At 39.4% G+C, this 27,332-nt stretch overlaps 1 protein-coding gene across 1 annotated transcript in view; it reads right to left on the reverse strand.

The window, feature by feature from the left end:
• Positions 1–4,654: 4,654 nt before the first annotated feature.
• LOC136859540 (zinc finger protein 596) overlaps positions 4,655–27,332 on the reverse strand; it is a 46,418-nt gene continuing 23,740 nt past the window's right edge. The window contains exons 2-4 of the mRNA XM_067138702.2: positions 22,543–22,633; positions 17,255–17,307; positions 4,655–8,890 (exon numbers count right to left, since the gene is read on the reverse strand). Of these exons, the coding sequence (XP_066994803.2) occupies positions 7,843–8,890; positions 17,255–17,307; positions 22,543–22,611 (1,170 nt within the window). The 5' untranslated portion in view covers positions 22,612–22,633 and the 3' untranslated portion in view covers positions 4,655–7,842. The remainder of the gene's footprint in view (positions 8,891–17,254; positions 17,308–22,542; positions 22,634–27,332) is intronic.

Raw genomic sequence — 27,332 nt, forward strand, 5'->3', positions numbered from 1 at the left:
GCCGCTCTGGCCATCCAACTTAATCAACCTTGAAAATATTTAATCAGCTATATGGACATTCCAGTTCAACATTACTACCTTTTCTTGGATTTTACTGCAATACCTGGTGGACTTAGAAAATTTTTCCTCAACTTTAAAAACTAAAGATTTCCTTCTGAATTTAACTTCTACAAACATAAAGACATTACTTCAGCAGTTACTACGAGAATTTCTGAAACTGGATCAAATCAAATTTCAACAATTTGATAAATGCTTCTGCAATTAATCTCCATATCAACATCATAACTTGGACCTTGTTTTCAAACAAAAGTTTATGTTCTTCTGTGTTACTCCTTGGAGGAACTTTTGCGGGGGGGGAGGTCTATACCGGGCGGTACACCTCCACGCCGCTTATTTAAAATTTGCGCCAATTGAAACTCCTCTGCTGGAGGAAGTCTGAACTTTATGTACGGTATTAATTTTCAAGTTTCTCAGAAGATGTCACTACTTGGAAATTTTGGAGTTTTTGAACTGGGTCATTTTTGATGTATTTTTGTTTTACCTGTAGTAAGAAGTGTGAACTTTCTCTTCTAGAGGACACTACTGAAAAACTACAATGGTGCACCCTAGTGCGAAGTGAAAGAACTGTTTTTTGGAGAAATTTTTATTTCAAAAGTTTGTTTCTTTTTAAATTTCTTTCTGTTATTGTTTAAGTTGGCTGTATACCCCTTTCTTTCCCCTTGTTTTGAATTTAGCCACTCCTGAATTTCTCGAATTAATTTTCCACCAATAATATGTTTCTTCTTCGTATTGTGTAGGGGTTTTCTTGGTGAACCAATAAAATCCTTGTGGGAGGGTGTTCTCATTCCAAAAACGCCTCGAACTTTCCGCGAGAGTATATAAACTGCTGATTTTCGGGTCTCGGTGCCACTTCTCTACCATCTTTCAGTGTGTAAAGTACATAGCAGGGGGCGGGAAGCGCCTCTTTCTTCGGGCAGCAGTTCAACTACCAGGTAATGGCCATTTAATAACTTCTTTTCTTGCTAGCTCAGCAGTTTAACTCTCGGGGCGGGTCCGAAGCGTTTCCACCATGTAACTTTCCCTAAAATGTAAAGACACTTTGTATTTATTCTATCTTTTAAGCTACATATTGGGATAGAGAGTGCTTAACCCTCTTGAGCTCCCACTCATATTGTTTTGAGGTGAACTTACTTCTCACAACCGATTCTTCCTTAATGTAATGTAAATCGTTCTTTTCTAAAGTCACCTCTGTAGTATGGGATTAGCCCTTGCATTAGTGGCCTAGAGCCAGATTAGGTTTTAAAACAAAATGTATTAGGAGTGCAGTTCGCCTCCTCTCACTTTGGTATTTTAGAGGTCTTGTAATTAACCTTTTTCTCACTTAATAGGCCTCAGTAGGTTGGGTATTTTACCCCTGTGTCTATGTCCTTGGAGGACAACTTGAAGGTGAAGTTTGGTGTGGCCTTTTGATAGGCTTAAAATTTTGAGAGCGGATCGCTCTTTTGGAATTTGTTTCTGCGTGCCTCTAGGAGGTCTTACTGTGTAATTTGGAGCAAGTGCTCCTGGGCGTGATTGGGGTTTTCTGCCCCTTTGTTAAACCTTATGTACATGTAAGCTTGGGCTAACTGCTCAAGAATTGTGAGTCCGGGGCTCGAAGCCCAAAGCCTGTAAATACTGTTGTTGCTCTTTTGTTGCCTTGCTACTCTGTACCTTCCCTGTTTGTTATTTCTTGATTTTGAAAAGAGAATATAACCTTGTTAAATTTTACATTAACTTTAATTTCGTAGCTTGAGACCCGTTCACACCCGCACCTTCTTTCACCTCTACCTACCACAAAAATACGGTAACAATAATAATAATAATAATAATAATAATAATAATAATAATAATAATAATGAAAGAAAATTAAATTGCTTGAAACTATGGAAGAGAATAACTTGAGCAAAGAAATGGTTTCTGGTGGATTGTAAAACAGGTTACTAAGTGTTAAATTTCTTGGAGGTTTTTAAAAATATAGAAAATATATTATTACCTTTTCCTTTTCGTTCGGCCGAACATTTTACATTTATACATCACTTTTTTGGATCTTAGGTAGTTTATGGTTTCATTTCGAGGGCGTTCATTTCCTTAATTTTATACTAATTATGTTTTCCTTTTACTCTTATTTATTGAATATTACGTACCTTGTTCTCAATGAACATCTTGTTTTCTTTGGCAGTGTTAAAACAACTTATTGCCATGCCAGGGGTTATTTTGGGTTCATGGTCTCTGGGTAACTGTTGGATTTAACCTATGTAGCAGTAAGTGTTTGACGTTAATGATTTATGTTTGGTGTTGCCGTTTATTTTCTTGCCTCTGTTTAACTTCTGCTGCTGATGGTCGGAAATGCGGCAAACTAGATACCCCTGTTTCAAATTTGTAAGTTGTGCCTTGATGGCAAGTGATTGTAATTTTCTGATATCGCCTTGCATAGGCTTTCAAAAACTAAGAGTACATCTGCTCTTTTCTAGTGTTGTAAAAGTGCCTCTGGGAGGCTTGGTATTGTGTGTTGGGAGAAAGCGCTCCTGGTATTTTGGGGATTTCTGCCCTTTTGTAAATGTATGCCCTTCTGTAAAGTTGGAAGCTCAAAAATTGTAAAACTAGGGGCTTGTAGCCCAATTTTTCTAAGTCTTGTTTCTAAATTGCTGTCATTGTTATCGCACTAAGTGAGAATTTGTTAACTTGTTGTTTTTTTAAATATAACCTTCCATTTCAGTTTAAATTCTTTCTTGCCATAGTGGTTAGACCCATTCACCCCGGCACCTTCTTTCACCTCGGCTGGTCCACGGGTAACGCCGTAACACTAACAATTAAATACCCCGTGTATTTCTTCCCTTCTTTCCCTGTTATTTCCTCGTTATATTCCTTAGCACAAATCCATTTCAAGTTAGATTTATCCCTTCTTTTAGACGTGCCTTTAGGAGGGCCAGTATATCAAAACTCTCCACCATCTTACCAACTTCTACACTACCCAACTTACTTCCGAACCCTTCAATATTTATAAAGCCTGTCTTACACCCTAGCTACCTGCTACACTCACTTGCCCCCTCCTTTTCACCCTTATGTCTATTTACATTAGCTCTGTTATTCGATTTACTTCTAGTTTTACACATTCCTTCTTTTCCCTCCTTGATCTATCTTTTTTGACATCTTAGCAGATTATTTGGTTCCCCTCTCCTCCTGCCATTTGCGTTTCTTCCACGACAAATCGTTTAGACTTACACTTCTATCCCCGCTCATTACCTCCCTCCTGTTACTCTCCTCCCCCACCCACACAGCGCTTGCCTGTGACACACGACTGCCCCCACCTCCCTCCGTACATTGATCAGCCTCTTCTTCTCCCCGGTGATCTTCACTGTTGCCTCCTCTTCCTTCTTCACACTGGACTTTGCTCCTCTCCTCACCAACAGCCCTTAATCCGTCATCACCAGCCGAACCCTCCTCTTCTCTTGTCACACCTGCCGCTCTCGTTTGCATAACCGCCTGCAGATAATTCTTGTCCAATTGCTGCAAATTTTCAGTTGACCATTCTCTTACCCATCTACCATTCCCAACCACCCACTTATTTCCCTTAATGAACGCTCTCAATTCTTGTTGCTTTGCTCTCCACATGTCTTCTCATCACTGTAAACTCTCTGCTCGCTTCACTACTTATATCCTGTTTCAACCATATCTTCCCTTCCTTTAAGTTCCCTGTATTCCTTAGAAAAATGACAACCATTACGGTAGATATCACAGTAAGCTTAATTGGTCTTCCACCTTTACCTTTCACTCTTCCCACTCTCTGAACCTCATCAATATCCACCTCACTAAAGTTTATCTTCATCGTGTTCTGTACCGTCTCCACCACTTTGTAAATAGTGTCACCTCATCTTCTTTCGCAGCTTCCTCAAAATCATATATAAAAATATTATTCTTCCTTTGTTCCTGGTTTCCATCTGCAACTTCTCTCTTTGAGTTCCCCCCCCCCATCCTGCATTTGAACTTTCGCATTTCCTCCATCCTTGCCTAATTTCTACACACGTTTTCCTTCACCTCATTCTTAATGCACTGTCTTAAGTCCTTTAACACCTTGGAATTGTCTCTTATTATTTCCTTTAATTGGTTTATCTGACATGCCTCCCTCACCACTTCTTTTAACACCTCAATCTCTTCCCACCCTAGGGCACCAACTGGACCTGGCCATGGATTTATCTCTACTCCACTTATTATAAGCAGTGCTACCAATGCTCCACCACCAGCAGCCCTGCCATCTTCCCTATTTTCTTTCCCTTCATCCTTATACTTGATTCTGATTTCTTCTTTCTTCTGCATTGCCAACTTCCAATCCTCACTCGAAAAAGCTCTAACGCTATCCCCATACTTCAGCACTCACTCAGTATAAATCTTGACTGTATTGGTGAGTGCTAAACTAAGTTTTATACATTACTGGTCATGTTATACTTCAGTGAAGTGTTGTTGCTTAATGAATGAAGATTTCCCATCATTTTGTTCTTATATTTCTTTATCAGTCTTCTAAGCATGCATTTCCTGTTGTGCACACCTGAAAGGTTGGAAAGGGAATGATTACATTAGTGTATTTTCCAAATCAATGCATTAAATTTTAATATTCTTATGTGATATATAATCTGATGAAACTTTGATAATTACACCATAACCCTTACTTCGTATGTGGAATTCTGCAGTTTGATGTACAATAGAACTATTATTCCATGCAACATGAAATGTCTATCTCCATAACAAACTGCTTAGCATGCAGCCTTTGGTCTAATGGGCCTACATTCAGCAATGTTAGCCTTCACTAATTATTTTAGTCAGGGACTGGGTGGATGTAGCATTTTAACATTAGATTTCATCCTAGATAGGACTCCACCTTCATAAAAGCACAATCTGCCCTTGGGAGGCACCTCAAATTACCTACAGCAGGGCCCTCTGACTAACATACACCATTATTACATAATACAAGATTCTTCTTAATGTTTCAATCATTCAATTTAAGTGATAATGTTTTGTGATATGATGCATTGCTACTGACAAAACATAATGCTGAATGAATACTGGATATCAGATCATTAAAAACAGCATAAAAACCTGAAAATAAATTAATTACAGTAAGAGCCAAATATAATGCAGTTTAATATACAAGGTGATTTCTTCCACCGTGTACAAACTCTAGGGATTGATCGCAGAGAAGATACGCAACAAAATGGTCCAATGAACATATGTCCAGATATGCATGGTGTCCATGCTAGCGACCATGTACTCAATCATACTTTGTTACAGAGACTGCAGGCCAATACATGCTGTACCATGCTGCCAGTTACAGTAAGTGTGGTTTCATCCTAGAGGGTGGTACTGTTCCTCATACCTCATGCCCTAGCACCCTCTGACTCACAGGGTAGTGGATGTGTTACAGCTTAGTATACAATGGTTTTGTATTCAACTCGAGAGCTTGCCGACATAGTGTTTACTTACAGCAAGACAAAGGGCAACGGCTGTCGAGCAGGACGGTTGTTTTGCGAGACCCATCCCCGTCGACGACAGCATTTAATGACTGCAACAGTGTTTTACCATTTGTCTTAGACAAGGTCATTTAAAGAAGCAGGAAATCATAAAGGACGCACCCAGCCTCTTCGAAAATGTCGTTAACACCATGGAAGTCGACCGCCGTGTCAGTACCAAGCAGCTGGCCCACCAGTACAAGGTAAGCCAGAAGACCGTGTGGAACATTCTCCGTGACATCTACCATTATCACGTACGGCATGAGCAGGGCTTACTAGTGACGTACTTTCCACTTCGGGAGCAGTTTTATCACTGGTTTTTCCAATAGGCAACCATGATTCCCGGATTTGCGGCATCCATTGTATTCACAAATGAGGCCATGTTTAAGCAGAGTGGTAACTTCAACTTTCATAACAATAGTCTGTGGGATTCTATGCAGAACCCACATGGTTTAGTGCCAGCGAATCATCAGCAGTGGTTCAGCCAGAATGTGAGGGCCGGAATAATTGTTTCGGGTCCAGTCTTTCTTCCGCGTTGTCTAACAGGCCGGAACTATCAGCTTTTCATGCGGGTGACCATGTCTCCCCTGCTGGAAAACATATCACTGATGATTCACAGGGTTATGTGGCTGCTACATGATGGTGCTCCAGCCTAACTTGCAGTGAACATCCGGACGCATCTCAATCGTGTCTTCCCTGTTCAATAGAACGGACGAGGAGTCCAGTTGCATGGCCTGCTCGTTCATCAGATATCAACATGTATGATTTCTGGTTATGGGGGCATCTCAGAAGTACAGTGTATGCAGAGCCCCTTCCAGATAAGGAGACACTGGAGCAGCATATTTATGTTGCCTTTGACACTGTTCGGATGCAGCCTGGCCGATGTGAACGTATGAGACAGAACATGCTATGGTGCGTACACACATGCATGAAGGCACATCGAAACGAGTTTTGACACATACTGTAACTGTGGCTGCATGGTACAGTGCATATTAGACACCGTCTCTGTAACAAAGGATGCCTGAACAAATGGTCCCTAACAACCATGCATTTCCGGACAGGTATTTTCTGTTCCGTATCCTCTCCTCAATCAATCCCTAGAGTTTGTACACGGTGGAAAAATCACCCCGTATAGCAGATTTGGATTTACCACCGCTAAGACGCCCTGCCCCGACAAATTACACTATTCATTTACACGTGAAAACCTTATTACAGAAAGTCAAATTATGCTGCTTAAAACTTGCTCTATCCAGAATGGTCAGTAAAAATATTTAGTTTTACTATTTGTTGTTTTGTCATTTCAATATGACGATCATACTAACAATATAGATTAGCAATTATTTCACCTTTATAAGGCTTCAGTCCACAGGAAGCAGTACAGTAGAGTACCTTTTAAACTCTTAGCCTTGGGGGATATAGAAAATAATTCTTGGGATATCCAAACACCAAACCAAATACATGGTGCAAAAGCCCCGAAGGGCCATGCACTACTAAGCAATCACTGCTCAGTCCAAAAGCCTGCAGATAACGAGGTGGCATATGGTCAGAAAGGCAAATCATCTCGGCTGCTATTCTTGGCTTTGTAGACTGGAGCATCCACCTCACTATCAGATAGCTCCTCAATTGTAATCAAGTAGGCTGAGGGAAAAATCCTTGACATGACCGGGAATCGAACCTGGCACCTCCAGGTAAGAGGTAAGAATGTTACACCTACATTAAGGGGAATACTGCGATATCATAGAAGTAAACAGAAACAAGTATTTAGAGTGTTAAGATTTGTAAGAAAAATTGCCAAGGGGAACAGCAGTTTTCCTGAACCAGCTGAAAAATCCCTTCCTCCACCAACTATCCCGTCAGCAAGGATAGGTTATAGTACAGTATTGTCATGCACAGTATAGAATTGTGAGTTTACTGCATGGCATTGCAGAAAATGAAAGGATAATTTGTGAGTTATAAACTCACAAACCAAAGTTCAGCTACAACACAGAATCAAGAATATCCCCCTACAACCGCATTATGTTGGGCTTTTACTGTACACACTATTGAGAATGAAGATAATGGAACATCACCAGAATTGCAGGCAGCTAATGGTGTAGAAGGAATGGGGTGGAACTGAGGGGAGCATGAGCAGATGAGTCCCAACTATGAACGTACATCTCAGCAGTAACTTGTATTATAGCACACTAGGCATTTACATTTATTTGTGAGTTTCACCACTGTCTTACACATCCCCTATTGGTTACCAGGATATCCTATGAACGGTTGACTGATAAAATTATACAATAAAGTGCGGCTGACTTGCTTAAGAAATCAGTTCAGTAGGTTTCTTTTTATTTTTACAAAAATGAGAACGAAGGCGATATAAACGCGAAAACGATCTCTTGCAAATTTGACAGGAATGCAGTCCGAATTCTCTGTGCAATATTTTATGACGCACTAAATTCGAGTTCCGACTAAACGCCTTATTGCATACATTACAAGAGAATACAGCTTCCCCAGTGTGCAGGTACATGTGCTCCTTAAGAGCAGTCGTGGTAAAAAATTCGCGATTACATTGGGTACAGGCATACGGTCGCTCTCCTGAATGTGTTAATAAATGCCGACTATAATTAAACATCCTATAGAAAGCCTTTTGACACACGCCGCATATAAAGTGACGTTCCCCAGAATGAACAACTACGTGGGTCCGCAAACTAGATTTGTCAGGAAATATTTTTCCACATCTTTCACATTTGCAGACATCTTTTCCTGTGTGGAGCCTTAAATGCCTTCTTAAGCCATTTTTAGTAGTATACTCCTTACTACATAAATTACAAGGCATTGGATACCTCGTAGCGTGTGTCGACAGATGCCTTTCCAAGTAAGCTGGATCTGCAAATGATTTACTACATGTGCTACAGGAAAATGGTTTCTCTTCGCTGTGTGTTGAGAGGTGCCTTCTGAAGTCGGTAGGAATATTGAATTTCTTGCCACAAGCTCTGCATTGGAAGGGTCGATCTTTTGTATGAAGAACAGAATGAATTTCTAATGCATATTTGTTAGAGAACGTCTTCTGACACGTGCTGCATGACTGTTTGCTATCACCTTTGTGTTGTGAGACATGAGCCTGCAGGTTAGCGCTCGATGTGAAGGTCTCTCTGCACATACTGCAGGACAGTGGCCGTTCACCTGTGTGCAGCAGATGACGCTTGTGCAGATCCTCTTTGCTGTATCGCCTGGTGATGAAAGACGGCTGGCTGTTCTCACTGGTCACCTCAGGTACTTCTTTATCATATACTTCTACCTCGTCCTTGCATTCAATATTGATAGGATTGTCATATGTTAGTTCAAAAACACTGCATATCTTCACACTGAAACAGATTGCAGATATTTATTCATAAAATTGTGAAATTTCAGTTCTCTTTCCATTCTAACAGCTAACTTCATAATTTGTGAGATTAGCACAATGAAAATAGCCTGATTCCAGTCATTCGACCATTTCAGGAATGGAATGAATGAAGCCCCATCTAGCGGCGAGGAGAGGAATTGTGCTGGCTGTCGCACACCTCTGGAGCAATGAGCAATGAATGACAGATGTAATGAAATGAAATGATATTGGAGAGTGTTGCTGAAATGAATTATGACAGAGAAAACCGGAGTATACACAGAAAACCCTGTCCCGTCTCCACTTTATTCAGCACAAATCTCACATGGTGTGACCGACTTTTGAACCACGGAACTCATCAGTGAGAGGCCAGCGCACTGCCGCCCGAGCGACAGAGGCTCAAATTAGCATAATGTTATTTTTAAACATAATATGATCCACTATAAGTGATAGATGCCTCTGAGGATCAGTGGTAAATGCCAGCCTCGGGATTCCAAGATAACGGGTTAAAAACCCGCGGAGGAATTCAGCAGATACTTTTGGGGGATTCAGTGGCATCCAGTATCCAGTGGCCCCTGGACAAGGCATGATCCAGTGGGTGACATCACAGCACGGTGTGGGCTGCTAGCTAGAGCACGCTCTAAACCTCACATGACTTTATGCTGGCTAGGTGTCCAGGCTTAACCTCTACAGACCCTGGTTTTGATCCCAGGCCTAGATCCTAGATCACGCCTAGGAGTACAAGCTTAAGTTAAGAGACTCGAAGTGCAACACTTGGGCTAACTGCATAAAAGTGCAAGCCTAATGTCACAATGACCATGTGTTAACCTAACTCCTATCAGTTTGATATCTTTTATGATATTTCATTTTGAGGTCTGAATGCTACTCTCAATTAATTTTTTAAAAGTGTATACAATTTTATAAATTTAGTTCACAAAATGTAACATTCTGTTTTCTCCTCAACTCTTTGTTGTTTTCTACAATTCCTTCTTTATTATTACCTTTAGTGAGATTCTATTTACCACTACTGAACTATATCTGTTTCCTTTTGCTATTTGTTTTATTTTAACTTCTTTCATCATCTTTTCATTAACCCTAGAAATTTTTAACATTCAATTATGGTATGATATGCTGCCAATTTGTAACTTGTCGGGCAGTTTGATTTACTATTAATTGTGGTTATTGATTGTGTTGGTTTCCAGAATACTTATTTTAAATTTAAAAAGGTAGTGATATGCAATGCATTGTGTTCAAAAAAATTGTATTAAACCATCAGCAATGTGAAGTATGGCTTCTATTTATTATGATAATTTTGGTTCAACTTAATATTCCAGTATTAAATTACTACTTAAGATTTAAAATTATTTACTGATGAATAGGGTAAGATGTTTTCCTGCACATGGTGCCCTTGTGTACATACATGGAACAGAATTCCACTTCTGAACTGAACACAGCTGACAAACTTTCTCCTAGCACACAGCATGTGCAAGAATACCAAATTACACACACCTTTCCTTATGAGATCCAAACAAGCAAGTCTTAGGGCCTGTTCCCAGAACTCTTCAAAGCAATGTAGAACACGAGTGTCAAACCTTGTCTGCCATAAGCGCAATGTCTGTGATAGAAATACAGGCACAATGTCTTCCCTCAGTCTCACTATACTTCCCATGTTGCTGAGTGAGGGCTGCACATGATTGCCTATGAATGCTTCCAGTTATCACTACAAGTAAAAGGTTAAAACATGTTGAGTAGAAACATAGATGGTAAGCAGAAGGGATCTTCCAAATATAACGATGAATGCTTACAACTTTTTATAAGCTATGATCATGACAAGAAGCACAGTGCCTTGTACATAAATAAAGTACCATATAAGAAAGAAGTTTAATGTCCAGAGATTCTGTGAAGTGTATCAGGAGAGGGTAGGAAAGCCTTAATAGCTAAATTATCAAATGGTATTCAATCTGTGAGTATAATTAGTATAATAATTAGTATAATTAGTATAATTAATTTTCGTTTGGATGGAAAATCCAGTAATTGTAGTCATTAAAGTTAAAATATGCTATGCACTGCAAATACCTTGCATTTAATTGATATGTAAATTCATTATTTCAAAGAGCATGAATTTTGAGAATACTAAGGATGACATCGTCCCGAGGACCAGCTATGAACCTGTCCACAGAATTGCACTTGAAAATATCCCCCTTTACTGATGGTGAGTTTATTAAAGTATGTATACTTACATTAGTGCAGATTTTCTCCTACCAAAAGTAATAAATATGAATCATTAGGTTTGTCAACAAATGCAATAGCTGCAAGATTCAATGAACTTACAGAAGACTCTAGGGTGGAGTTCAAGAAGATCTGTAAGAATTTTACAGTTCTTTCAATTACAATAAATGATACTGCGAATGTGCATGTCTTGTAATTTTTGTTCACAGAGTAGGCAGATGCCTTGCAACATTCATTTTGCAAGCCTTCGTGATTTTACTAAATGTCGCCATAATTCTCTACTTGCAATTAGTGCTGTGGCCTCATTTAGTTGTATACCTCTTATCCTTAAATTGTTAGAAACATCATCTTTGTCTCCATCTACACCTCTTACCCTCCATAAAAGAGTCTATTACTCTGCTAGATAACCTATCCTCCTCCATTCACCTCGCTTGACCCCAACACCAAAGCACGCTTATGCATATATCTTCATCCATTGAGTTCATTCCTAACTTAGCCTTTTTTTCCTCATTCCAAGTACCAACCTGCCATTATTCCCACCTGTTCAAACCAGCAATCATTTCTGCTAATTTCTGTTACTTTTAGTTTATGAATAAGATATCCTGAGTCCACCCAGCTTTCAATTCCATAAGGCAAAGTTGGTCTGGAAACAGACCAATATAAAGATAGTTTCGTCCAGGAGCTGACTTCCTTCTTACAGAATACTGTTGATTGCAACTGCAAGCTCACTGCATTAGCTTTAATGAACCTTCACTCAATCTGCTATCATCCTGGGAGAACACACATCCTGCATACCTGAGAAATTATCAACCTGTTCCTGCTTTGTATCACCAATCTGGCATTCAATTCTCTTGTTTTTCTTCTTTACCGACATCAATTTAGTTTTAGAAAGGCTCATTTTCATACCATACTCACTGCACCTATCTTCACGTTCCATGATATTGGACCGCAGGCATTCAGCACAATCTGCCAAATAAGACCAAGTCGTCAGCCTAGCCGAGACTGCTGACTACATTTTCACCAAACTGAATCCCTCCCTGTCACTTAATACCTTTCAGCAGATGATCCATTAAACTATGAACAACAACAGTGAAAGACTACAGTCTTGTCTAGCCCCTGCAAGTACCCTAAACCAAGAACTCATTCTACCATCAATTCTTACTGCAGCCCAATTGTCATCAGTTGATGATATGATAGATTTTAATAATCTACCCTAAATCCCAGTCCCCCAGTATGACAAAAATCTTTCTGCTATGTACTCTGCCATATGCCTTCTCTAGATCGATGAAACATAAATATAACTGTCTATTCCTCTTGTAGCATTTTTCAATTACCTGGCACATACTGAAAATCTGATCCTGACAGCCCCTCAATGGTCTGAAACTAAACTTGTTTCCATCCAACTTACGCTCAACCACTGATCGCACCATCCCTTCCAAGATTCCACAGAACACCTTGCCTGGAATACTAATCAATGACATACTTCGATAGTCGTTGCAATCCTTCTCATAGACAGGTAAAATTACTGCTTTTCTCCACATACTAAAGGTATCTCACTAACACTCCATGATAATCTTATTGCTCTATGAAGCCATTTCATTCCTGCCTTCCCACTATACTTCACCATTTCAAGTGGTTTATGGTGTTGGTTACTGTAGTCACATCATTGTTCGTGAACCATGGGCAACAGGTGAGTGGCCTTGTAAGTGGGAATGGAATGGAATGGAATGGAATGGAATGGAATGGAATGGAATGGAATGGAATGGAATGGAATGGAATGGAATGGCAGCGGTCATCTCGGACATATTCTGAGTTATGGCACTCCTTGACTCAGGCAGCTAGGACTATGCAAACCACCAGTGGGGCCTAACCCGTTAGAGGAGAGAACCTTACTTGGGCTATGGTAGCATCCTGCTTCACAGAACTTTCACCAAGCATGCTTAGAATATTTTAAGCAAGCCTCAGAGCTATGGGGGAAGGGTTCCACTCCCATTTGACAGGAGAGAGACTCATTGGAAACAACTTGGTGAACCAAAGAGTTATTAGACTTAATTCCTCAGAAGACAATTACAACCTAACTAGACATATTTAGAGCTGTTTATCGATCTACTGAAAGAATGGGTACAAGTTAGGATAAACTTCTATCTGTGGTGATAGTGGAAGCTTCTGGTTGATGGTTGCAAAATCAGGAATCATTTGTCAACTAATGTAAAAATTATGGTTAGATTAACTCATTCCCCTATGACCATTCATTGTTTGATTCACAAAGATGCCTTGTGCCAAACTGCTCAAAATAAGCCACATAACTGACATGTAATGAAAATAGTAAGTTATATTAGAGCTCATGCAGTAAAACAATGCCAATTAAAAGATTATGTGGATTTAATCAACAGTGTGCACAGCGATTTACCATTATTATTCTTAAGTATGGTAGTCAATCAGCCCAAAAAGTGTGGAAAGTTTGAGTTGCAGCAGCATATCTCTGATTTATTGGTTGAAAAGGGCAAGGAATTTCCTCAGATCTGTGATATAAAGTGGATTTCAGACTTGGTGTTATGGTAGATACTGTAACACACCTAAATGAATTAAATCTACAAGGGAACTGCAATTTAATAACCAATATGGATGCTTCCATAGAGGTATTTAAATTGAAAATAATTAAATTAAAGAAAATTAATTAAAGATAACATTAAGCAAGAGGCAAATTACAAAGATTTCTACAATTTTGAGTGTATGGGACCTCTGAATTTCAATACTGTACCAGAGAAATGCGTTTCTCTCCTAGATTTGTTTCAAGATGAATTTCATGACACATATAAAGACATTGGGTGGTGTGAATAAAAATGAGCACGCACTCTTTACTCGCAAATTAAGAGCAGGCACTCGCAATGAGGTGAATAAAAGCTGCCTGTCGGAAGCAGTCACTCACAGCAGACCTGTGACCTTGAGCACACACTCCAGTCGCTCGAGTAGCAGACTGGGTGCTCCAGATTTCTGGTGAATAAAGATAAAGCAGACACTCTTCCCGGTAAGCGCCTGCTCATGTTTCCTTGAGCTAACTCTGTAGGTGACTCCAAATGATAGTGTCACGTTCAATAGCATGGCAGAGGTAATGGTGGTGGTTAATCAGAAAAGAAAATTATATAAACTTCGCAGAAAATCATCTCATCCGCCTCTGTGGTGTAGTGGTTAGTGTGATTAGCTGCCACCCCCGGAGGTCCGGGTTCGATTCCTGGCTCTGCCACGAAATTTGAAAAGTGGTACGAGGGCTGGAACGGGGTTCACTCAACCTCGGGAGGTCAACTGAGTAGAGATGGGTTCGATTCCTACCTCAGCCATCCTGGAAGTGGTTTTCCGTGGTTTCCCACTTCTCCTCCAGGCAAATGCGTGGATGGTACCTAACTTAAGGCCACGGCCGCTTCCTTCCCTCTTCTTTGTCTATCTCTTCCATCTTCCTGTAGGATTACTGAAGAGGGCTCTGCCATCTAAGTAGACCTATACATATTCATTGACGTTTCAACTCTACTATAGCTAATGCTTCATTGTTTTGCAATCTCACAGACATGAAATAAAAGTTACATTGAAGTCTTAAAATTACAAGGTTGTGAGGCACGGTATTTAATAATAAACCTGCAGAACGCCGAGTAGGCTTTAGATTTAATATATGGCGACCGTGACAGGACTCTATTAAATTGTGGGTTGCAACATACCATACGTAAATTGTGAACATATCCATCCCCAGTTGTTGTGTAACGGTACAGACAGATGGATACGTTGAAGAAGAAACGAGCGGTAGTACGGGCGGCATTTACTTGTGTATATAATATCTTGGAAGAAAGACGAAATTCCATAGTAAATCACGAAGCTCAAGACGATGTGGAGATAATGGCTGATCTGGAATTGCTACATGAAAAATTCGAGGAGCTGGTGCGCTTGGATTCAGAAATTTTGGAATTGCTGCTACAAAATCCAGCTACCAAAACACAAGAATTGGATACTGAGGTGCAGGCCGCGGATGAATACTCAGGCAAGTACATGAGAATAAGCCTTTACTTGCAAAAGTCTCTAAATACTGTTGATGATTCTATCTCTGACCAAAACATAACCAAGAGAAAATTTAAATTGCCTGCTCTTGAGTTTTAAAAGTTTGGTGGTGAAGTTAAGGAGTGGCTAAACTTTTGGGGACAATTTAAGAAAATAAATGATGATCCTGACATAGATAATTCCAATAAATTTCAGTATTTGTTACAAGCCATGGAGCCAAACACTAGAGCTAGGGAAGTGGTGGAAAGTTTTCCCCCTATAGGCTCTAACTATAGCAAAGCTATTGAGTGCTTGAAACCTAGGTTTGGTCGGGATGATGTATTAGTAGAGTTCTATGTCAGGGAACTACTTAAACTGATTTTAGCTATGAATTCTAAACACAAGCAGGTTAGTCTTTCCTCTCTCTATGACAAAATTGAGACTCAGTTAAGGGCTCTAGAAACCCTAGGAGTAACCAAAGAGAAGTACGTTGCAATGCTCTTTCCACTAGTTGAATTGTGCCTCACTGAAGAAGTCTTACGAGCTTGGCAAAGGAGCTGTAACATTAACTCGGCTCAACCTGATGGTAAAACCAGACTTGATAGGCTAATAGATTTTTTGAAATGCGAAGTCGAAAAAGAGGAATGAATCACTATGGCAGTCCAAGGGTTTAGGATAGGAAGTAGTTCCAAAGGCAGTACCAAAGCATTAGGAGCAGAGTCAAGCAATCATAATAACGGTATTCCTACAGCAGCTGGTCTTGTTAATTTTAAGCCTAACAAAAAACCATGTGTATTTTGTGAAGGGAATCACTTAAGCGATGCTTGTTTCAAAGCACAGAAAATGGAGTTTGATGGAAAGAGGGACATTTTAAAGAGAAAGAACTGTTATTTTGCTTGTCTTAAGAATGGTCATGTCAGTAAGAAGTGTAAAACTATTCTGAAATGCATAATTTGCGAAGGAAAGCATTTCCCAGTTATGTGTCCCAGAAGTTGTAAGCAACCAACTCCAAAAGAAGATGTAACAGTTGAGAATTCTCTATCAAACGTGAACTGTAGTCAGGTTTTTCTACAAGCTCTTATCGTGACCATAATAGGAGAAAAGGTCAAACATGTACGTGTTCGCATGGATCCTGGATCATAACGTTCTTACATTAGGAAAGACACTGCTCGGTGTAAGGGATATGAACCCATCGGAGATGAGACACTGATTCATGGTTTGTTCGGGGGTAAGGTAACTAATCCAGAAACACACCTCACTTACAAGGCGAGGTTAAGAAGTCTAGATGGGACATATGCTTGTAATTTTGAAGCACTAGACGAAGAAAACATTTGTTCACAATTCCCTGTCATTCAGCCTGGCCCATGGTTAACTGAGGCCATTGAGAAAGATATCAAGCTCTACGATGAAGATAAGCCAGTTGAAGTTTTAGTTGGAGCAGATATATATGGGAAACTTCTCACTGGAAGAAGAAAGATTCTACGGTGTGGACTTGTCGCACTTGAGACTTATCTAGGATGGATTATAACAGGGAAGTTAAAGGGACACAAATCTTCCAACTCTATGACAGCACTGTCTATGTTCGTTCACACTGATTCTGTGAGCTCCTAACCACACGGCCAACTCACCTGGTGCATTGAACTCTGTATATACCTGCATATCCTTTTTCAACTTCCAACACATTCACTATGAAATCAAAGCTATCCACACACTCCTTGGTACACATATGTAAACTAGAGCCAAGAAGCCATTATAAAATGCAGCTGAGAGCTGAATGTTGTTCGGTGCTATGAGATACCTTCTAAATGGGTGGAGTTAAGGAGCTTAGTGACATTCAAATGTGGAATGGCTATTGATTGCTACATCATTAATGGCCATTTCCACCCTTCACTAGTATGGGACCAGCCCACATTAATGTCCACATCTGGACAGATACCCAGGGAACACGTACAGGGCAGTTTCGGTAAGTGTCCATATACATCTGATCAGAGAGTGTACATCTCACTGCAGATAAATCTTCCAGCTCCTTGTTACAAAAGTGATCTCTTGGACTAGCAAGTTTGAGTGTTGCATGTGTTCAATTACAAGGAGTACTTACTCTGGATAGCCATCGATGAATTTCTCTTCAAACTCAAATTCTTCCTTCACATCCTAGAAGAAAACAGTGGCCATTATGTAACTATATAAAATTTAAGTTGATCATTTTACATTATCTGAATTAAAGCTTAAACATATCTCAACATTATTACCAAGGCAACCATTAGATGTCCTATGTGATCAACATGCCTTACTGAATCAAAGGCAAAAATCTATAAAACAGTTGAGAGGTCAGCACTTATATTTGATTATAAATGTTGGCCTCTGAAAAATCATTCAGAAGACAAATCACAAACAAAAGACAAGGCAACATTGCAGTGTTAAGGACACATCACGAGGAGGCTGGAATAACTCATAATGCTCAGATTTCCTGGCGTCCTTATAACTACAATGCATGCCCACGCGGTCTTAAGACAGGGGACTAGGAGAGGTGACCAAAATGAATGAAGGGAGCGAATGATTATTACCAAGTTACCAATGGATTATAACTCCATTACCAATACAAGTCAGGATTGTGGTGGAGCTTAGCAAAGACCAATAGCCGCAGGTACCTTGGATCTCACCTGCAGAGTGAATGCGGCATTAGCAATGAAGCTAGAATGAACGTAACTTGGATGTGGTGGAGGGAAGTCACTGGCGAACTTTTCGACAAAAGAATGTCTCTCACCCTAAAGTCTGAAAAACAGTACGTCCAAATACATCGTATACAGCTAAATGTTGGCTCTCCAACAAATGCACTGAACACAAATTTCATGCCATGAAGGTGTGAATGCTCCTCTGATCAATGAGCATATCCTCAATCTTCCACGTCAGGAATGATACCATTCTGCAGTTAATGGGCATTGCAGTAATTGTGGAGAAAATGTGAGAAAGGCACCCGTGATTGTCTGGCCATGTTCTTCGTGCAGCAAATGACACAGTCTCATCTTACATTTTCATGTGAGCAATTACCACACCTTATTATTACCCATCTAAAAAACATAATGTATTCCTTTATAGTATCTAAAAGTTCCAAGGGGCTCTAAACTAGGGAGTCCGCATTGATGCCACAACAACCTTGGTCAACTTTTGCTTTCCTGCACTCTTGATGTAGTGTTAGGTGTGAGAACACTAGGAAGTCTTTCAATTTATTGATCTTTGTGGCCTTCGTTTCTTTAGATAATAGACGTACTCATTGAAAGGTAGGATTTCTCCTCTTTCTTCTTCTGTGCTTCCCTATAGCAGCTGTCGCAAAATATGTTCTCGCAAGACACCATACCCCTCCTTGCTCTCCACATCGCTTAACTTAGAAGAGACACCAGCAGTGGACCTACTGTGTTATTGAGTGCTGCTTGAAGAACATGTATGTGTACAGTGTAGAGATTACACTATCGTTCAGATGTTGGTTTCAAAACCACAAACATGTCCTTGAAGAACAGACATAGTGAAAACAGGACTAGACTTACAACTAGAAGTTGATCATCTGCAACACAGATATTTTTAAACCTATTGACCCCTCTAAATGACCACTTTTCAGATCACATGCTGCCAAATCAGAGCTGCATTTGGGTCCACCTAAATTTCTGATCAGTTGTTTTCCTTACGAAAATGAACACCCTAAATTCACAAAGGAGAATATGCTTAACAGGTGTCAACATCCATGCACAATTAACACTGGCTACTTTTGCGGCAACACCTAATTTTGCAACCCTAGTGAGATAACACACATGTTCCAACGTAGCAATAACTAAGATAAACAAATGAAATAAAAGAAAATAAGTGAAGATAGATGAATTTAATCTAGCCTTAATACTAAGCAGATTTTTATTCCCCTTTGTTATTTCTTTGTTGTGAACACTGACATTAGAGAAAGTGTTCTGTATTCTTACGACCACTGACTAGAAGACATGTATGGCAAACATCAAACCAAGTACTTTCATTACTCTCCAGATCCTTTATTCTCGAGGATGAAACAAAATGGTCAACACACCACAGAGTTTGGAATGAAGTGGTACAGAAAGGTACAAACCGACAATGAGTGCAGAGGTGATTACTGATTGTCAGACAGATACTGATTATGGTTTACATGTATCTTAGAATACAGTTAACAAATATTACATTACTTAAATTTCCAATTATTTTGCTACAATATGAATTTATGAATGCAAAAGCTATTTTCAGCTGTGCAAACAGATGTTCATCAGTCAAACATTATCTGTATATTGCCTTGGCATAATTCATTTGTTAAAACAGCTACACACAAAAAGAAATAAGAGCAAACATAACCATGTTTTCATTGTATTGTTGTTTTTAACCATTTTTATGTTAGAACATAAAATGTTTTAAATAAGGTGTTTCACATGCAATCTGTAAACTGAAGAAGAGAATATTAATTCTGGAAACATGTATTTATATATGTATTTGATGCATTAGTAAATATACTAGATTTGGAATTGTATTGACAAGCAGACCTTCAAATAATTAATCACAGTAATTCATTGCTTTAGGAAAACTCTCAATAAGTTACCTGAACCTCTCAGTGTCCAATTGGTTCAGCTCCTCACTATTGGAGCCCTCCTCTATCTAGGGGTCAAGTGCTTGCAATAATCCTTCCATCACAGCTCTTTTCTGCCATCCACACTAAATGGCCAGCCCACTGGATCCATCTGCATATCAGGACTTTTGGAATTCAATATCCATCCCACTGTTTGACCTCTACCTCTACTCTCCTCCGTCTGTAATAGGCTCACGGGTTTCTTTTTGAGGACATCAAGCTTGACTGTGCTGGTCTTCCCAGTGGTCCACATTTTGGAGCCATACAATACAATCTGGTGAAGGATGGTGATATAGATTTTTATAACTGCATGTGAGTGGAGGTGGCACAATACATCCACGGTATCCCCTTCCTGTTGTACAAAGTGATTAGTCCAACTCATGCTGAATGGTCAGCATTCAGTTCACAAGGTCCTGGGTTCGATTCTCAGCCGGGTTGGGGATTTTAATTGTGTTTGATTAATTCTTTTGGCTTGGGGACTGGTTGTTTGTGTTTGTTCCAACACCTTCCTCATCATATTCAGAAAACACACTACATTACCAACCACCACAGAAACATGCAATAGTGATTACATACTTCCATATAATGTTGGCATCAGGAAGGGCATCCAGCCATAAAACAGGGCCAAATCCACATGCGCAACGCAGTTTGCACCCACGACCCCCCGGGATGGGAAGAGCGGTAGAAGAAGTAGTTGTAAGAAATGATTAAAAGACTTAGGAGAGCAGGTTGGTAACCATGAGCCTGACATAGCATTTATTTGTGCAAGACTCCTCACCTTCACCTTTCCTATCCAGCCTCTCATGCACAAATCTTTTCTTCTCACCCAACGATATTTCATGTTCACTTTCACTTTCTTTGTCAATAACTTCATTATTCAATGAGGCAGACCTGGTCTACTTTCACTTTGATTAGTGTTAAGAAAGGATGGATGGCTGCCTGGTATTACTTCCTCTTAAAACAATAATCAAGACCACCACCTAGATCTTTACCTTTGTTCAATATTAAACAGTATATCAGTATATTTCATGGCTTATTTCCTTTCAGAATCCTCTCCTTCACGTTCAAGTCCTCTTTGTTACATGAGATGAACAAGAATAATTTATCCCCTGACTGTAAGCTAATGGGGCCTGATCTTGCAAGTACATTTATATCAGCATGTACTTAAGTTTACTTTTGTTTTACAAGAGTTTGATGTTTTTCTTTACATTTGTGCTTACCCACAGTTACAACTGTGCATCTTCCTAGCCTGGATGCTCTTACCATAATTTGGTGGAACAGTTACAAATCTTACTTAATTTTGTAGTAATCTGCCTGTCCTGTTTCCTCCAGTTAGGATCTTTATAGACTCATAGACTATCATCACCTGTGATGCATCTGTTGAAGATTCAATCAGCATTCGAGTTGATGACTCAATATTTACCTACAATGGAGGGACATCAGGGTCCTTACAACTACAGTGATTACTCAGAGAGGTAGCATGTTTTACTGCCTACTAAATCTATTAAAGTACTACTTACAGTTATTTACATGTCCACTTGCATTTAAGTTTTCCAAGTCACACCGTTCATACCCATGGTCGAACACACAGCCTCTCACGGTGCAGTGTCATTCCTAGAACAGTTCCTTTTGCAACTTGCTGCATATCGCATAATCAAGACCATCTTAGGGTTGCACAACTGTCTCATAACTCGCTTCTCTTTTTAAATACCCAGGGAAGAATTTGAAAGACGTATCTCGAAGTTTCTGCTTCCAGATCATTCTGAGCAACATTCAATTTTCGGCCACTTCCAAATTCTTCTTTATCATGAGCCTTAACAATTGACTGGGGCTGTTGTTTTATTGTTTTACTCATTGCTGGCTCCACTTACATTGTCTCCTCTAACTGGTATTCTAGCAGTGCCCCCCACCAGCGCTCTTGACCATCACTGTTACAAAATTTAATCTGTAGGTTTTGAAGCTGTCTCTGAAAGATATCAAAATTTTATGGGACATTTGCTGTCTTGATTGCACTCCCTCTAATTTAACATTTTCCTCTTTTATCTCCATAGGGCAATAACTAAAGGAAATATTCTTTCCACATTTGGATCTGGGGATACAAAAGAGGAATTTTTCTATTTGCAATATTTCTGGAAGTGTATCACAGTGATTGCACTTAACCTGAATCGTGAATAATTTATCATTTGTTTCAAAGTACCGGTACTTAAGAGACTAAAACCAATATTTCCCTGTCATTAAAGTACACAGTAAGTGTATAACCATGATTGAATGCTCTTTGCTGTGCTTTGTAACATATCAATATACTGGTGGCATGTTATGTTGATATAACAATAAGCTAGGTGTGTCATTATCTCTGTTTTGGCCTTCACCTTCAGATGGAGCAATAGTTTTCATCTGAGTTGACACAATCCTTACAGTCAATTATAGTGCTAATACTGCTAAATTTTCAAAAACAATGTCACATCTACCAGCAACTGCCATCTTAAAAATCTCCTGGGAAGCCAAATGGCCAGTGAAAGACATGACATTGAAAAAAACTTTTGCATGGGAAAGAGTGAATATGCATGTCCCTGGTAACATAATTAGGAAGTACATTCTTCACAGGATTTAATTTAACATGCTGCTTACCATTCTAAAACAAGACAACATTTTCTAAACTTTCCAAAAAAACTGCCTGGACATTTTCTCAGCAATAAAAGAGGACCTTTCTGGAAAAAAGGAATGCACGTTATCCCTGCAGTAATAGAGCTACTTACTTCAGTTGGGGTTGCTAAAGGATCCTCCACACATTCAGCCTCCACCTTGATATCCAGCGGTTCATCCATGGCACTGGCTAACACCAGAGAACTGAAAGACATTAGTAACATACCTCAGTAAACAGTATTACAAACTCATTTATGACATCTTAAAAGAAATAAGAAATTCTACAAAGATAATGCAGTGTAAACAATAGTACAAGTACAACTCAGCAAGTGATGCCTCCTCAAAAAACACAATGGAGAAGGTGTGAAAGCTGTTCAAATTCATCAGCAGATTAGTGAAGTCGATGGAGAACACAGTATGAGCAAAGGAATAGTAAGAAAATGGGTTAGAGCCGTACTTATGTGGGCGACCGTCTGACAATACTGAAGACCTGTGCAAAATCTTGATACAAAGCTTCGAGAAAACAGATGTTTCATGATTTCATCATTAAGTTATGAGCTGCCTGAAATTTCAAGGAATGTTCTTTATGGAATTGTGTCAGGACTCGTAGATTATCGGCAGTTGTGCTCACAAAATCCGAAACAAACAGGTTATCATGGTCACAAGGGGGGATTCTTTTGCTTCATCACAATGTACGGCCTTACATGGCTAATCGAACCCGAGACCTCATCGCTTCATTTGGTTGGGGACAATTTGATCATCCTCTGTACAGTCGTGACCTAGGATCTACTGACTACCCCTTGTTCCTACACTTGAGAAAGCATTTAGGAGGTCAGCGCCACGACGATGATGACCTGAAAACGACCACGCAGCAGTGGCTAGCTTATCAGGTGGCAGATTTGTATGAAGATAGTATTCAGAAGCTGGCCTCACGATATGACAAGTGCCTTAATATGCCTGGAACTTATGCTGAGAAATAATATAAGGTACAGGCTTACATGTAAAAAAAGATTATTTTTAAAGTTGTATTACTTTTTTCTATATCAAAATGATACTTACTTAAAAATCATAACTAGTATTTATTAGATGATAGTGAGAGTGATGCAATGGATGAATCCGGATTGGTCACTCGGTACCTTGCGGAAGATGTAAAGTAATAACCACCACCATACTTCATTTAAAAGAGGATAGTTGTACCTCATAAAACAATAACCACAACTTCTACTATAATTAAGAGAAGATAGTAGTCAAAATGTATTACATCTTAATACTAAGTGAATTGGCCATGTGGTTAGGGGTTTGAATCCCACCATCAGCAGCTCTGAAGATGGTTTTGTTGTTTCCCATTTTCACTAGAGGCAAATGCCGCAGCAGTTCCTATTCATAGGCCACAGCTGATTTGTTCCATCTCCTTACCCAATTTCATTCACCATCATTCATCTGTTGTTGGGAAGGGCATCCGGCTGTAAAAGCATAATCTTAACCCACCTCGACCCTGCCCTATATCAGGAAATGAGACTAGGAGGTAGATACGCTTATTTCTGTACATGTAATAATTTTATTATATGTGATGTGTTGCAGCTGACAAATTTGTCTTATTGCTGCTAATGATACACTGATGAATGTTTTGTAACTTATATTTCAGGCCTCGGTATTATTAAATATAATTTATCTATCTCGCATATCCATTATTATTGCACCTCAAATCGGAACTGCAGTTACTTGTGTTCAGTGCTGTACGACAGATCTGATGCTTCACTCACTACATGCAGCAATGCTTGTGCCATAAGAGATGTAGTACCCTCTTAACTCTGGATGGACAATAGTAAAGAAAGTCATGTGCCATATATACATGTTTTCAAGTTTTAATAATATATTTACTAATACTCACCCAAACTTACCGGTTTACCTTAAAACCATTTTAATCTTCTATCTATATATATATATAAAATAAGAGTTTTGTCTGTACATTGCTCAGAATTTGAAAATAATGGTATTTCTGTATCGATCATGTCCATAGTAACAAGAAAATGCACTTTTTACTTTTCCGTAATTTCTGTCTGTCTGTCTGTATGTACACGCATCACAAGAAAACGGTTGAAGGGAATTTAATGAAAATCGGTATGTGAAGTCGGGGGATGAGCCTCTACAATCTAGGCTATAAATCATTTTACTCGCACTGAGTGAAATGGTAGTTTAGGGGAAGACTTAAAATTGAATTCTCAACTATTTATGTTATTAGTGGACTAATGAAAATCGGTATGTGAAGTCGGGGGATGAGCCGCTACAATCTAGGCTATAAATCATTCTACTCACGCTGAGTAAAATGGTATTTTAGGGGAAGGCCTAAAATTGAATTCTCAACTATTTATGTTATTAGTGGTCGTATTTTAAAGAAAATGTATATGCAAAGTTGGGGCATAAATTTCTACAATCTAGGCTATCAATCATTGTATTCACGCTGAGAAAAATGGTAGTTTAGGCGAAGGCCTAAAATTTAATTCTCAAATATTGTTGTTATTAGTAGTCCTATCTTGATGAAAATCGGTATGCAAAGTCAGGAAATAAGTCGCTATAGTCTAGGATGTAAATTATTTTATTCACGCTGAGTAAAATGGTAGTTTAGGGGAAGGCCTAAAATGTAATTCTCAAATATTTCTTATTAGAGGTGTAACCGATGAATGCTACATAACTAAGGTTATATAGTATTAAATTTCCTATTATTCACGTCTTATACATTGTTACCGTACTGGTTATGATCACAAAGATATTCATGAATTTGGATTTTTGTTACTAAGTCCATATCAGCGCAGAGTAACGAGAAAATGGGTAAACTGTATTTAATGAAAATATGTATGTAAAGTCGGAGAATAAGAAACTACAGTTTTCGGTATACAAATCACAGAGTCGAAAGAAAACTAAATGTGTAAGCCTACAATATAGAAAGCTCGATAACATTGATCAACAATAACATTACATTTGTCGTGATGTGCTTTGTGTCTTCTGTTGCCCCTCATCTCCAGTAGATAGAATTACTGCTGCATACAGAGTATTTTTATTTGATTTACGTCGCACCGACATAGATAGGTTTTATGGTGACGATGGGATAGGAAAGGGCTAGGAGTGCCTTAGGCCTTAATTAAGGTACAGGCACAGCATTTGATAGGTGTGAAAGTGGGAAACCACGGAATACCATCTTCAGCGCTGCCGACAATGGGGTTCGAATCCACTATCTCTCGGATGCAAGCCCACAGCTGCGCACCGCTAACCACACAGTCAACTCGCCCAGTCGTACAGAGTGTAACAGCCTGCCTGAATATTGATGGGAAGTAGCTGGGGAGTTAGATAACTTTCTTCTTTAGCATGCCATTCCCCTGGTTTATACATTTTCTGATACTACTGGTACGCAACACACTGGATCATCATAGCATTCGGACTATTCAATCCCTACTCTGAGGCACTGATTGGAATGAACAGTGTGCATATTTAGCGGAATAATGACAGATGAGTGTTCATGGCATTCATTCATTCATGGCAATCTGCGGCCTGGTCATCCCAGCTCTGGAACTTTGGACTATTAGATTGGCACCGCAATCTAACCACAACACTGTTCGTTAAAAGTGATAAAACGTGCGACTTTCCATTTGATCGAGTATTTTATATGATAGCATTGCTTTTAATCGCTACATTCATACTTACGTTTTTGTAATGACCTATGTTGATTTCAGTTAGGAAAACCACAAAGTACCGGGCGAGTTGGCCGTGCGCATAGAGGCGCGCGGCTGTGAGCTTGCATCCGGGAGATAGTAGTTTCGAATCCCACTATTGGCAGTCCTGAAGATTGTTTTCCGTGGTTTCCCATTTTCACACAAGGCAAATGCTGGGGCTGTACCTTAATTAAGGCCACGGCCGCTTCCTTCCAACTCCTAGGCCTTTCCTATCCCATAAGACCTATCTGTGTCGGTGCGACGTAAAGCCCCTAGCAAAAAAAAATAAAACAGAAAAAACCACAAAGTCAGTCTTTCTGAGAATCCCGTAGCGAAGCACGGGTTCATCAGCTAGTTTAAGATATAAATAAGCATGAATGTAACTAAATTTAATGTGAACTGTAACCTGAATCATCTGTGGCATCTAGTGGGTAGAGTGTTATTTTGGTTATTATTTCCCGTTTGTAACATTATAAATGTTAAGCTTCTATCATAAACTTGCAAAATGCAGTCTATTTAATCTGAAAATAAAACATGGCCAGACACCCATTTTACTAATGATAAAGAGGGCATACATAACCCCGGACCGGAACAAAATAGCCTCATGACATGGCCTCTCCACGAGAGGTTAGCACAGTTCTGTCAAGGTAGTAATCATCAATGAATTTTGATACAATTTTGGTCATATAATTTGATCAATGTTTGACGCCATGATGTAATCAAATATACGCTATTATCAAGACCGACTACAATATATCAGACCGTAATATCAAAACCAAGATGGTGGACGTCGTGGGCGCAGTAGCTGCCGTCTGATGAAGGTTAGGGTAGCACGCAATAACTTAATTTCGACGATAAACCAACTAACGGTTTTCGGAGATGTCGGAATTTCGTCCCAAATAAGTTCTTTTACCTGCCAGTAAATTTACCGACACGAAGCTGACGTATTTGAGCACCTTCAAATACTACCGGACTGAGCCGGTATCAAACCCGCCAAGTTGGGGTCAGAAGGCCAGAGCTTCAACCGCCTGAGCCACTCAGCCCGGCGTCACATTAAATTACTCGTGTTGATACCACTGAAAGAGCTATATAATATCTGGTTCAATCCGTCAGAAATTAAGAAAAGTTCGCGTACATATTTTGCAAACGGTGGTAGGTATTTTAAGATGATAAATGTAACATCATAAGGAAAATCA

This window comes from Anabrus simplex, chromosome 1 (genome assembly GCF_040414725.1).
Source record: "Anabrus simplex isolate iqAnaSimp1 chromosome 1, ASM4041472v1, whole genome shotgun sequence".
NCBI lineage: Eukaryota > Metazoa > Arthropoda > Insecta > Orthoptera > Tettigoniidae > Anabrus > Anabrus simplex.